A 14,487-nucleotide genomic window follows, 5' to 3' on the forward strand; every position below is an offset into this window, starting at 1 on the left:
GTGCAGATGGTTTATTTTGGGTGAATTTTTAAATGAGACCTACAGTTTAGATTTTTAATGTTTTTTGAATAAGCACTGACAGTGAAGTGAAAATGTGACAATTCTTTCAGTTTTTACAGTTTCTGGTTCTGATAAAGGTGCATTGTAATTGTAATTAATTGTGTTTGTTTATTTGTTTGCTTTTGTTTTTTAGATAACATATGTTTCAAACCAGGTGCTTTGAACAGCAGAGGAATGCAAAAAAATGTTGATTTTAGAATTTATTAGGTACCATCAAACGGAGAAATACATTACTTAACCTAAGCTCCAAACCAAAGCAGCTCTTAACATTGCACAGCTGCTTGAATATGACGAAAAGCTGAACTTTTTAAATGATGATTTCTGTCTTGTCCATATAGTTTTATCAGTTTACAGGGAATGCTAAATTAAGAGCAGACACCGTTAAAGGATATGCCAAGCTGTGAGGTCAGTAAAAATACATATGGGTCAGGGTCTACAATATTGCAGCTAAATTTAGCAGTACCTTGCTTATGGAAAAGGGGCAGTAGTTGGCTAATCTGCTGTGAGGACAGGCTCCCTTGGCCCTGCTGGCACCCTGACATGATGACCCCATGTGGCTCAGAGAAAGTGTGTCAACTTAACATCTGTCAGTGCTGGGCTAGAGCTCTCCCTTGTGTGTTGGTGGTGTTATTGGGCAAACTAGCCAAAAGCAGTGGATAGATGGTGATAGCAGTATGGTTACTGAGGAGGAGGGGGCCTCAGGCAGTCGAAGTAAACGATGGCAGAGGAATCTGAGCGCGGTGACGGCTACAATACAAGGCTCTCTCTTCCCCCCCTTCCCATCTCCCAGCCTTCCCTCCCTACTGTTTCTCACTTGGGGCCTGGCAGCATCCATCCAGATGGAGGGTTTATTTTTGTTTTTGTTTGTTTACTTATTCATGCATCCAGCTATTCAGGGCATCGCTGGGGCTTTCGTTCCACCACAGAATGCAAATCGCCACGGCGGCTAATCCACTTTCATCTCTCCCTTGTCGACATCCAACTTCTCTCCACGTTTCCCCCAGTCTCTCGGAGTCAGGACATCTCTCTTTTTTTCTTCAGCGTGTGAGATCAGGCCTGCAGTGACCAGGCCAGACTAGCTCCAATGCTTGTCTGTACTTCATGCATGTCAAACACAATGCACCTTTCACCTCCCACCTACCTTTTCCATTCTCAAGACATTCTTCCGTCCCTCACTCAACATCTTCCCTCCCTTGCTGATCCTGGCGCCAGGCAGGACATTGCAGCAAGAGTAAAGTAGGAGCTACACTGTCATTCCTCCTGCAATAGAGGGTTGTGGGGGCATGCCTAATTGAGTTAGGGAGGGTATGAGTGGGTTTGCTAATCAAGTTGTTACAGTAATACAATCCAGATAAACTAGCAAACAAATTTGTCTTTTCTACTAGCAATCTCTCCCCTCTATCCCCATCCTTCCTCCTTTCCTTTTTCACTGCAGTGGACTTGTACACATGCACACGCATACACTTCAAAATTAAAGACAGGGGCCTTTTCGGAAAAGTTCCTCATCTCTTTGTGTCAAAGCTTTTGTCAGAGTTGGGTGGTTGGACTGCATGGAGGTGGTGAAAGAGGGGGTGGGAGGGAAAAACAAAGGAAAGACATCTAACAGGTGTAGGACTGCTATCCTTCGGGCACTTGTGTGCTCTGTGCTCTCTATGGCAGTAATGGTCTCTGTCTGCCCGGGTATTAGGAGCTGCTGGGGTAGCAGGGAAGGAGGGCTTGTGGAGGGGGTTACTCAGCTCAAAGGCAGACCGTTAGAGAGCAGGCAGGAGAGGAGTAGGCGGAAGGGGGTGTTGAGTGATGCAGGTGGCTGTGTATATCTAGGTGGCTGAGCCTGAATTCAGGTGTGAAAATAACACAAAACCAGGTGCATACAGCGGAGAGTAGAGAGAGGAGATGAGATTAAAAGAAAGTGTGGTTGTTGCCTCTCCACCTGGCCATAAAGCACTACCCCTCCTCCCTCCACTGAGGCCTTTGTTTCACGGCTAATGGTCCAGGTTAATTGCACAGGTGACTTTCTGTGGGGGAACAGATGGGCTCAAATGTGTTCAAAAACAATCTGCAGCAAGCAGGGGAAAAAAAACTAGAAATGAGTTGTTCCTTTCCTCTTCATTCTTCCTTTTCTTTCTCATCATCTCTACTGGAGTCATGGAGGGTGATTGGGGTGAGGTTAAACTCTCACTGTGTTCTTCTCTCACAGTGATTTCAATTTATCAAGCACAAGGCCTGTAAGCTCTCATTAGATCTCATTACAGTGCAAATTAGACTTAGGAATTTGCTAGTGGAAGGATAGCGGATAGTAGTGGATAATAGACATCTCTCCCGCGTCTGATTTTGTTAAACACTTTGATTTGGAAAGGGAGGAGAATGCTGTGATTACATTCAGAGGAGACTATACATATTTCTGATTGATTAAAATGTCTTCCTGTATGGAAATTTGTTTTGGATGCTCTTGCGGTTATTTGTTGAATCTTTTCAACTAACATGCCACTGTTAGTTGAAACACCGCTAGTTTCACTCGTGGCATACATAATTTGCCATCAGATTAGAAACCCGTACGTGCTAGACAGAAGCCTCTGGAATTCTAAGAATTATTTGTCTCTCTTTTCCCACATGAATCACGAAGGCTGCATATGATGCCATCAAAAATTGAGTTCTCAATCGATCCACTGTGTTTTTTCTCCTCAGCACAACATGCAGGAGATGACAGATAGCAAATTGAATTTATGAACAGGCTTTGTTGATACTGCTGTATAATTATAGGAATGCAGTGCCTTTGGTGTTTAAAAAGAGAGCCTAGCATTTAATTCAAAAACATACAAGGTTTAATGCTTGAATGATTGAGAGAAAAGCTTTGTCACGTTTTTGAGGTGACAGCTGTTCTTTTACTTTGCTTTACATATTCTGTGTGCTGTTGATGAGTGATTTTAATTAGCAGAAGTAAAGAAATGAAATGTCGCGTGTTACATTATGTAAGCTTATTCATTTTGTTCCTTTCTGGTCTTAGACTGACAATTAAGAGTTTTATGGAATCTTCAATATACATTGGTTTTCTTAAAGACATGGCTAGAAATCTGTTTTCATGTAACTGTTCTTGCCAAGAGCAGCGTAGAGCGTAGGTCATCTTTTTGACATTTGCCAAAGCAGGCCCTCAATCTCCTTTTCGCTATCCATTCATTCATCTTGCCGTCTTTGCCTGTCAAGCTTCCACATACTTGTCAGTCGAGAAATTTGAACTAAACATTTATAGCAGCTAAGTAGAGCTAATACTCAAATGCAAATATACAACATGCATTTGTGTCACTAAAAATGTGTAGGCATGTTTTAACTACAGCTGAGTGTCCGTGTGCCTGTGCTTGCATACTGCAGTGTATATTTTAGAAATAATTAAATGTCAAAGGGCTCAGGTTGTCAAGTGTTCAAGAAGGTGTTTTATGACCTTGTGTCTTGTCTTGCTCCACTAGTTCCTCTCAATAACCCACTCCACAGCACGCGCTGCCGCACCCACTGGAACTCTTCACTTTTCTCCTATGTTGCCTTCTGTGTTTGTCTCTAAATTCTTCCTCCTCCTTCACTCTTTCCTTTATATATTTTTTTTCACTGACTAGTGACACTTAACAGCAATCCGAGCTAATTCTTTTCCTACTTCTTGTTTTCCTTCTATTGCCTCTGTCGAAATTTGACTTAGTGTTCTGCTCCTGGGACTGGTGAATAGTACATCGCAGCTGCTTTCTTACAGTAGTTTTTTTTTTCTTAGGCAAAAGCTAATCTAATGTGTGAAGTTTTTATGCCAGTCCTGCTGAGAGCACATCGCTTCTGTTATCCCTCCTAATTAGAAAATGTGATACTGCTGCTTGTAAATATATATGACAGACTGTACCAATCCCAAGGGCTCACAGTTACATTTGGCACAGCCTCAGGGTCCAGGTACCGCCAGATACTCAGGTAAAGGATTGAGGGGTGGTGGGGGGTGGGGGATTGGAGGTAGGCGGGGATCAAAGGGAAAAATATAGAACAGGTTCATCATCTCTCTCTGGAAGCTAGAGTTTCACTGAGCTTGATTCCTGCTCTTAAAGGTTTAACTGTTTAAGAAAATACCTAAAAGTGCAAAAAGCCGCAACCATGTTCCACACTTCCACAAGCTTTAATAAGATCATTAAAGGACCCCAAGGCTGTCTGTTGAGGTGCCCACCAAGGTGTTTCATCACTGGAAGGGTTTGTCAATGTCTTGGGTCTTAGCCCATCTTAACCCATTTAGAAAGCAATTTCCTGTGAGCAGAGGGGATCTTTCCTCCTGAGAAAGATCTTTGGGCATAAAAGGTTAGCTTTTCTGTAATTCCCCACCCTGCAATGTACCAGTGCTGCTAATGAGAAGCAGATGAATATTTGCCTTAGGTTTAACAGCTCAAAATAAGATGAGTGAATTGCAGGAATGAGGCAGAAATGTCTGCTAAAGTGGGCAATGTTACAATAAGTAATGTAGAAAGTTTGCTTTGAGGATTACTGGAATAAGTGTAGTCAAATAGTATTCTTTTTGCACTGCTAAGTGCTTACTTTGTCTTTGCAGATTTGTAATATATATATATATATATATATATATATATATAAGTGTGTTTTTATGTTAATAGGTTCATACATTCTGAAGGCTCATTTGCGAACGTTTCTTGCTGACAGAGAGGCCTGCTTGGGTTTAAGCTTTGGACAGCTTAGGACAAAGTTAATTGAGCACTGTGAGGTGACTAGGGAGTATGCTTCCCATTTTAGTCATTTTAGTTCTTTGTGTCTGCAGTTCTCCCCCTGAACCCCAGTCTTCTAGGGCTCCCAAGTCCTGGCCATTACAAATGATGAATTGTGCTACAGTTAAGCTAGAAGTAGGACAAATTGATCAAAGTGTCAGTTGCCCCCTGTGATGTTTAGGTCTCCATGAAGAAGGCAGTGAAGAAGGAGCTGTCAAAAAGTTTCTTGTACCGTGGTGGTTGTAGATAAATGTTTACCTGCCACTTAACACGTTCTGCCTTCTGTCAGACTCACAATGTGTCCTTGCTAGCCTACATAAGAAGGAGTAGCTAAAGATCTTGGGAGTTGATACAGATATAGAAGCTGCAAGTTGTTCACCATATTGTTCTTCAGGTCCACAGGAGACGAAACCCATGCCCCCCCCCTTAAACCAATGAGCTTGCTATCTGAGGTGTAGTGCTGCAATTTGAGATAAGCACTACTTGGCTCAGCTTTGGTTTTGTTCTGATAAAGCTGGTCTAATTAAGCTTGATTTAATCGGGATTGCTTTTAAGCACAGCACACAGCCAGAACAGATACTTAGATTTCAAAGTAGCCCTTGGGAAGGACTTGAGGAAGAAAGAGAAGGAATGAGATAGAGAGTAAAATTAGTGAGTATGACTGAAGAGTTGCTTTTTTGAATATTTGCATAAGACATGTTTCTATTCTTAGTTGTACTGTCTTCTTTTACTTGCATGAATGACTGCAGGTCAGGTGGTTTGTTGCTAAAGGTAAAGGGAAAACATGTGCAGGTCTGGCTTTCTTTGGTAATGGCAAGATATGTGCCATTTTCTTCAATCAATCAGGTACCATTCTGTGTCAGTGTGGTTTGTACATGAACTGAAATTGCCCCACTGTGTTTCTTTGAGCACACGCAAGTAACAACAGATTGATCACACCAATACTTGTAAAAGTGCTGTGTGCTGGAAGTAGCAGTTGTCTCCACTTATTTTCGAATGTTTCCCTTCAGCTATAGCTGTACACAGTGCAAAAACAAGATGCCTGGACCCTGATGGTAAACACTGGGGAAGAGCTAGTTCACTCATATATGCAAAAGAATTGATGGCCAAGTCTCCAGCTCCACAATAACTCACCCTAATGATCCTAGTTTAAAATAATGTCTTTTCTGGACCAGAATGATAAAAAGGGTGCCCCTCTGACTCATTAGTATTAGGGCATAAAGATAGATGACCCAGATATAGAACCTAAGCTTATTTTTGAACCCTGTTACCATTGAGCAGTATGCTGCTTGTGCACAGTCTGGGTACAACTAGTCGCGCTGTTGGCCTTATAGCACGTAAAGTGTCTCATACCTGTCTCTTAAGCCATGCAGACTGCTGCCACTACTCTGGTTTCATGGATCCACACGACAGCTGGAACGGTGGGCAGAGGGAATGTTTTTCGAAGGCCGGTCCCGGTGTCATTGACTGAACAATGATAGAGCGCCTGGGTATTGAGCGGCTCCACACTAAATCTTTGTAAAGAGCACTTAGCTCCCCAGCGTTAGCCACAGAAAGAATATCTGTCAATGACCATCACTGGATGCTTTCATCCTGAGGCTCCTCTAAACTCTAAACTAAACTCTAAGTGTATTTTCCTCCTCCCCAGCTGTTTACTGAAAAAAAGCTCTGGCCTGAGTGACAGGCCTCTGTCTCAACACTCGTACACTTGCAAGGGTTGCTTGTAGCTCATTCAGAATCAAAGCACTTTCTTGTTGTGATGTAAGCTGATTGTTAATGCACCTGAAGCAGTCATGCACATCTGTGTATACATTTTTATAGGCACATGTAAAGACTACATCATCGTGCACTCTATCCTTCTTTGTTAACATGTTATGTAAAACATGTTTTCTTCCGTTATGTTCTCTTGCAGAAGGAGACGAAACTGGTGTAATGGATAGCCTAATGGAAGCTCTACAGTCCGGAGCAGCCTTCCGTGATCGACGAAAACGGACACCACGCAACGGTAGGACAGCAGAAAACACTGTCTTTCTTGCACAAAGTCACTTAAATACTGATGATTCAAAATTACATCACCTCTATTTCTATATTGACAAGTAAAGTATTTAGATTTTTATTTTTTACTGCTCTGATGACGGCTTAGTTTCTGCCTCACAATAAACAAGCTGTTTATGGATCAGTGAGTGCCAGCATTTTGTTTGTATTGATCAGTAGAAAGCATAAACAACTATAGATAGCGTTCAAGAAAAAAATCCTTGCTTGGTCTTCAGCGCAAAACTTCAGGGCATGAAAAGAGACATGATGAGTATCAGGAGCACATTCCTTGGTCAGATGAGACCAAGATAAATTTGTTCAGCTCAGATGGGGTGCAGCATGTTAGGTATGAACCTGGAAGGACCACCACAGTGAATGCATAGTCTCAACACAAGGATGGAGGTGAGAGTGTGATTATATGACGCTGCAGGAATGCAAAAGGTGTTAGAGAGAGGACATTTATAGATTGTACCATGATTTCCTGTGGATATACCAACATACAGGCTGACAAGTCGACTCCCAGTCCACAGAAGCCAGGCAGAAGAGGAATATTCCAGCATGATAACGATCCGCAGCACACTGCTGATATCACACAAGAGTTTCTAAAGAGAAAACTTTGACCTGGCCAAGTTTGTCACCCAACTTTAATCCAAAAAAACACCTCTAGGGTATTTTAAAGATAGACGCAGAGCAATACAACCCCTCCAGCACAGAGCAGCATAAAAATAAATAAATAAATAAATAATAAAAATATGTTTCTGCAGAATGTCTCTCCAGAAATGTGTGCAACACTGTATTCTCCATGCTGAGAACTGAGTCTGTCATCGAAAATAAAGGTGGACATGCCACGTTTTGAAAACCTGAAAGATTTGAATCTCAGGAAAGAAAAGTGCCCAGATTTTGTACCACTGAATTCCTATTGTGAGGCCAGCATTTTTAATATAGTTCAACTGCACAGTATGTTTTACATAAGAGCAAACACCCTACAGCTCCCAGTGGAAGCAGATCACACAAATTTTAATTATATATATATTTAGATGGTCATTTGGCAGTGTTACATCTCCAACTGTTCTAAACACACACTACTCTTTGCTGCCTGCCTGCAGATTGGCTTACTGTAATTATTAATGTTGTAACACCAATCAGATGTAGCTATTCTTGTTAGCAGAGGAGACAAGATAAAATATTTGTAAAGATTAGTAGTAGAATTTTAGCATATGCTGTCCTATGTGTTGTTGTCTATTTTATTTGGCAGTGAAAAAGTACCTAATTGGTGGCATGGCCTAGACATATTGACCAGGCTCTTTCCATCTTGTCTTGGGCCACTTCCTCTTTCCCTCTACCATTTATTTCCTGTTGTACACACTAATGTAAAAAAGTTTTTCTTATGCAGTGCTCACGTTCAATATTCAATATATGCCAGTGCACAGCGTTACCTTCTATGTGTGACTGTGTGTCTCTGATTTCTCAACTGGGACATCCACTAGTAAATCTGCTGTTTGTATAAAGTGTGTTGACCTAAATACCATATAAGTGTATAGCAACAAACAGGCATAATCACATTTTTCCTCTTGTTTCAACACCTATGATGCTGCTCATCAATGACCATAACCACCTTTTTTTTTCTTTAACTCCACCTTTTTTCCATTCCATATTTCTGTATTTGGGTTTAATGTGAGCCTGTGTCTGTCCAAATGTTTGTGCAGGTGTGTTAGCAGACCTGAAGGGGTTTTTGCCAGACTCTGGGAGTGGTTCTGCCAATATCTGAAATGAGTCACCTCTGATACCTTTTTCTCTTTTCCTTTTTCTCCATCCTTCCCTTCTTTCTTTCTTTCTTTCATCACCAACATTGCTACAGGTGATCAAAGCCCTTCCAGTCCAGCCTCTCGGTGGCCGGGTGCTAACTATGGTAACAGAACTCTAGGTGTGTGTATTTAAGTACCTTTTTAACTCAAACACAAAACCGTCTTGCTTCATACTGCACTTCCACTGGCTGCATAACTCATACATCCTTCCCTCAGAACACTTAAGCTGAGCTGTTCTACAACATGCAGAGTCCTGTGCTGAGTTACTCCAGTTGATTTGGAAAATAATCAAATGTTCAAAGGTGTAATGTGTAAGATTTACTGTACGTCAAAAATAAATCAGAGGAGGTTTAAAATGATAAACATACCGAGTGACTATTAGGAACCTTTCATTACAAACATATCTCAAAATGCAACATGCACAAGACTCGTTGAAAACTGAAAATTAGTACTGGTTTTGCTTGAACGTGCATCTTGCATGGGCACATAGAAAGAACTAATTACTGATTACTTTATGAAAGACCTCGAGATCAGATAAAATTGACATGCACAGGTGATGATACAATATAGCATCAGCTGTTACTTTCAGCAATGGGAGTGTGCTCTGCAAGAAATAGTCATTCCTTCCTTGTGTCCTGATGGCACCTGTTGAATATTTTGATATAAAGTGTGAACTAAAACAACTTCAGGACTTCTGAGAGCATTTAAGTTTATGTAATTTATGTAGCGCTTACCAAAACTATTATTTAAAGTCTGAAAATGCTCATTTTGTAACATTTTGAGACCATCTGTTAAATGTTACGTTTTTTTTTTGCCATACTTTTTAATTTTAACAAATATTTACTTTATATTTGCATTTGTGATGCAGTCATTAATGTAAAATACCATCATGAAAAAACATCTTTAAAGACCAGTGTATTTATTCTACCCAATACAAAAAAAAACCCAAAAAACTAACAGTATTTTTAGGTTTTAGGCGTAACATACAGCAACATTATGCCAGTTTCTCTGGAAATGTCTTAGGAAGCAAGTTTTGGTTAATGTCCATGGACAGAAATTCACATACAAAATGAAATCCTGAGTATTTAATTATAGAGACAAGAGCTGATGTCAAGACCAGAGAAGTTCACAGTAAATTCCAGTTGAAGTCAGCACTGAGAAATGTATCCCTACATGTATACCTTAGTGACTATGCCCTTAAACATTGTAGCATGTTTCATTACTAGTCAAGAGTTCCTTTTCATCACATTAGTATGTGCAGGGGTAGAAAAGAAAACTGGACTGGAGAGACTATTATGGACATTATTGCTTGTAGTGCTGAGTGACGTGATGTAAATCTTACAGTGAATACCTTTGAAATCCAATAAAGTAAAGTATAACAGTATGGAAGGTATGGAAATTGTCCTTCAGGTGCCTCCTGATCCTGAATTTTAAATCTTGTTAAATTAATAGAATCCTGATAGTGGTCATACTACTGGAACGAAATTCACTCAGCACAATTTCTGTCTGATAGAGCAGCGACAGTTGTCATCTAATTTCCGTTTTCTTCCTATTAGTCTGCGCTGTCGCAGCATGATATCACTCCCTGTCTTGTGGTGATGCTGAGGAGTTATTCTGCTGGAGAGATCTGTGGGCCTCGGTGCTTTGGCCAGTCACTATGTGTTTGTGTATTACTTTACTTTTCACATATATGTGTGGTAAATGTCAAACTGATGAGCAACAGCACCCCAGATATGCATCTTCCTGAAGGATCTTTGCCTTTTATGCTTTGCAGGCTCTCGCTTGCTTTTTTTATGTTTTCCTTATTGCTGCTGTTGCTGCATGTCCAAGTACCTGACATTGTGCTCGTGTATTCACAGATGAGAATGCATACCAGGAGTCTGTACATGTGATGCTTCAGTCATATAAATCAAGCATTTAAAAAGAATGGTGAAAAAATGAACAGTTTCACTCGTGTTAGCAGAAACCTGTTCAAGTAATTTCATAACCAAGCCAAGGAATGGGCCGTGGCAACCTGACACCTGGCTGTGAAATTGACTTTAAAGATGTGAAATTTTATCTCTTTGGTAGGAAGAAGCTAATGCTAGTAGTCAATATGTGGAAGTACCAATTAAATATAGTTAGGCTTGACTCTATGCACAACAGCAGCTCTTGCATCAAGAACTTAGACAGGAGCTGGACAGCTTTTTCCACAGCTGTCCAGAGTGGAAATAAAGAGTGACAATCGTCTGGAAACTCGTGAACCCCCAGTAAGCACTGCTATGTTTGATATTTCAAAGAACCTGAGGGTTCACAAAGGCTCTGACTGTTTGCTCCTGTGTGGTTTGCCTCGGCTTGCAGTGTCAGAGAGTCTAGTAGCCTCGGTGGGTCCTTGGGAGGGCAGCACCTACAACGCAGTAGCTCGGCAGGGAGAGGAATAATTAGGTGGAAACGACAGGTAGGGTTCTAACATGCAGGTGAGGCTTTGTTCTTTCCTGCTTAAGGTCACTTGGCCATTTGTGTGATACTTGAAAAGTATGCAGTGGATCTTTTGTAGTGGGTGCAAGTGTTTGTCCCAAGTAAAAGATTTAAATTTAAGTAAGTATGTTTATCACAGAACACAAAATGGAGCCCGAGTTTAACTGATATATTGTTTGAGCTCTGGCAGTGTTGTAAGTGTTGTAATGCACATTCTTGGCAAACTGAACCTAGATGCAACGCTCCACCTTTACCAATCTAAATACAATTTGTTCCAAAAGGCAAAAAATATCTGATAGAGAAACCTGCTGGTTTGAAGAGATTGGTCGATCAGCCACGTTTTATGTCATGAATTCTGTGAAGTTTAAATATCACCCAAATCAGTCCCTGTTAAAACTGATGGGGAATGTTCAACTTTGTCCAAGAGATAAATTTAGATGTCTATATGTAGTCTGACTATTAGTGAAGTCTAAGTGAAAACTCGGTGAAATTGGCCGGTGTCCATCAACTCTGAGTTATGAAGGAAAATAAACTGTGAGTAAAAATGTCAGTTTTTTTTGCTGGATGTCTGGTTCCTCCATTAAAGACAGAGCAATCAGTAGAAGTGCAGCTAATTTGTTATGACGATGTCTATTGTGGTGTTCTGTGCATGTGTTTGCAGTAATCGGGAGGAGACCCAGGAACTTGATCTGAAGGCGTTGGCCTAGTAGAGCAAAGTCTGTCTTACTGTATTATCTGTGGCCAGATTCTAATGCAACTTGGGCCCCCTCATGAGTATTGATAAAAATGATTGGCTGCCCTGAATTTCCACAAGATGACATTCCCTGTCTACCTCCACTAAAACTATCCAATGAAACCAAAAAAATGCACCATATGATGTGCCACTGGATCATTTTAAAACTAAATACTGTCTGTCTTTTTTATAAATATGATATTTATGTAGTGTTCTGTATGTCTGTGACCTATTTTCACATTTTTGCGAGATAACCAAAATTATAGTGGTCCTCAGAATTGTTGCATTTCCTACATGACATTGTGCATCAGACTCTTTTCTGCACTTTTTTTTTCTGAAGACACACCGCTGCTGAGCAACCAGAATGCATTATGCACTGACAGCCCTCTGTTTATTGATATGGAGCCCGGTACTGGTTTGATAAACAGCTGCATGGATTCTCTACTCTGAGGTGATGAGAGGGGAAAATCCTTTTGACATGCCGGCTCCATGGATTTTATTTTTTTTTCATAAATGGAATCTGGAAATGAATTCACTTGCTATAGAACATAGCGGGGAATTTGCCTCATCTAATGAAAAGGGACAAACAGAAATCTTACCCACAGTTTGAGGGAATTTTAAAAAAAAAAACAGTCCAAAGACAGCAAAGTTCCCCAGTGATAGATGATTTGCTGACAAAAGGCACCTCAGTCAGTCAGTCTTTGGCCTGTTACTCCAGTATACTATATATATATATATATATATATATATATATATATATATATATATATATATATATATATATATATATATATATATATATATATATATATATATATATATATATATATAGTATGTGTTTTCTCTCTGATGAGACTGATGGCATTTCAGTACAGGAATTTACTGTTAGAGAAGGTTCTCTGAGCAGCCATATCAGACAGAGTGCCAAATCTATTCGATCCTGCTTGTCATGTCTGTTGTAATCTCATGGTTTAGAGCTTGATTAACCTCCTGTCATCCTTAAACGAGCAGCATGTACCAGAGAGAGTCTCTCAGAGTCACACAAAAATTTTGGCTTACGTCAAAAGGAGTTCATTTAAACCCAGTATGCAATTCTTTGTCGTCCTTTAGGCGAAGCTATACTTCAACAGACTACCTCAAGTGTCAGGCTGAGCACAATTCTAGTTGCCGCCAATCACAATTACACCCAATCCCAGAAGCATTTCCTATTTCCTTGTCTCCACTTTGTGTAAGATGGAAAATCTAACCCGGGAGGCCTTACTCATGTGTTATGCAATTACACCAGCCATTCCTAATTCAACATACAGAAACTGGATTGACTGAGACCAGAAAAGCCACGTTACTGTTGTAAGTTCAGTCTCATTTCAGGAAGACAATTTGAAAAGTATTTTGTGGTGTTAAATCCAGCTGGTTCAACGCTGTATATTACACGGTTAGTTTTTCTTTCAGTGTTTTTCATAGAGTGTAATTGAAAATGAGGTTTTACAAAAAAAAAAAAGATGCAAGTTGCCTTACTACTATAGCATTTCTTATTCCCTTTCTTGTGAGACAGTTACCTGGGAATCTTGCAAGAGATTGGTGGGTAGAGAGCAGGAGCCTCTCATACATCCTGGCTCATCGATTTTCGGTCAGGGATGAAAGCCACAGACTCAGTAGGTCTTTCATACTGGGGGGGCATCCCAAAAGACACATCAATCAGATTTCAAAGAGAACCAAGCCAATCTTATTTATTTACTGCCTTTTCAATGTCATTACAATCCAAAACCAGGGCCTCTCTCCCTTCCTCTCCCTGCCCTAGTCTCCTGCTTCACCTTCACGGGTCACTCCATCAAAAGTTCCCTCCTCTGTTCTATATAGTGAGTCTCTTAAGGACTTATTTGACATTGAACCAAGAATGATCATCTTATGGCCATTAAAAGAGCAGAGATGCAATGATATAATGCTTGTCGGGGTTGCAGAATTTCAGCCTAACTGTCTAATCCCTCTAAGGCCAGCAGTTAATTCAGCTGGTCAGGCCAGAGAGTGAGCCCCTTGTATGTTTAATGAAGATTAAATTACCTATTTTCTCTCATGAAATTTTAAAGGAAGAAAGGAGATGAATCTGCAAAGAGGCAAATGAAAAGTGTAAAGGAACGTGTCTTTACGGAGATGCTAGTAAAGATAAAGAATATCCTTGTGTTCTCTTACATCCCCCAACCTCATTTGTGACTTAAATGACTTTTTAATACCCATTCCTATTACTCTTGTGTTTGTTACCCACATCACCCTGATATAGACAACCACAATATGTTCAGCCTGGCAGCTATTTTCTCATCTTTCCCCTGATCTTAGAGAAAGTCAGCCGTTTGTTTCTTAAATTACATCACAGGAAGCGATAGTGATCATAATTCCCTTAGCAATTAATTTGCTCACACATATGTTGTACCCATCATTTTATCTCCCTTTGTTGTCTCTCAACCTCTCTGGTAGTCCTCCTGTACCGTTACACACTCACACACACATATTCAAGCTTGTGTCACATATCAGATAGGGACTGTTGCTGTAGGGTGCCTCTGAGTTGAGGGCTAAAGCTCTTTGCCTCCACAAGCTCCTGGCCTCCACTTCAGGGTGTTGATAGATGTTATTCATTGGGGCAGCCCTAGAGGCATTCCTACAGGAAGTGAAG

General features: G+C 40.5%; 1 protein-coding gene across 6 annotated transcripts in view; it reads left to right on the plus strand.

Moving 5' to 3' along the window:
• diaph2 (diaphanous-related formin 2) overlaps nt 1-14,487 on the plus strand; it is a 373,465-nt gene that overhangs the window by 315,075 nt on the left and 43,903 nt on the right. For 5 of the 6 annotated variants that reach the window (XM_055016416.1, XM_055016420.1, XM_055016418.1 and 2 more), the window contains 2 exons: nt 6,706-6,798; nt 8,686-8,751. In XM_055016416.1, the coding sequence (XP_054872391.1) occupies nt 6,706-6,798; nt 8,686-8,751 (159 nt within the window). The remainder of the gene's footprint in view (nt 1-6,705; nt 6,799-8,685; nt 8,752-14,487) is intronic. The other variant, XM_055016421.1, reaches the window with a different exon arrangement.

This window comes from Amphiprion ocellaris, chromosome 13 (genome assembly GCF_022539595.1).
Source record: "Amphiprion ocellaris isolate individual 3 ecotype Okinawa chromosome 13, ASM2253959v1, whole genome shotgun sequence".
In the NCBI taxonomy this organism is placed as follows: Eukaryota; Metazoa; Chordata; class Actinopteri; family Pomacentridae; genus Amphiprion; species Amphiprion ocellaris.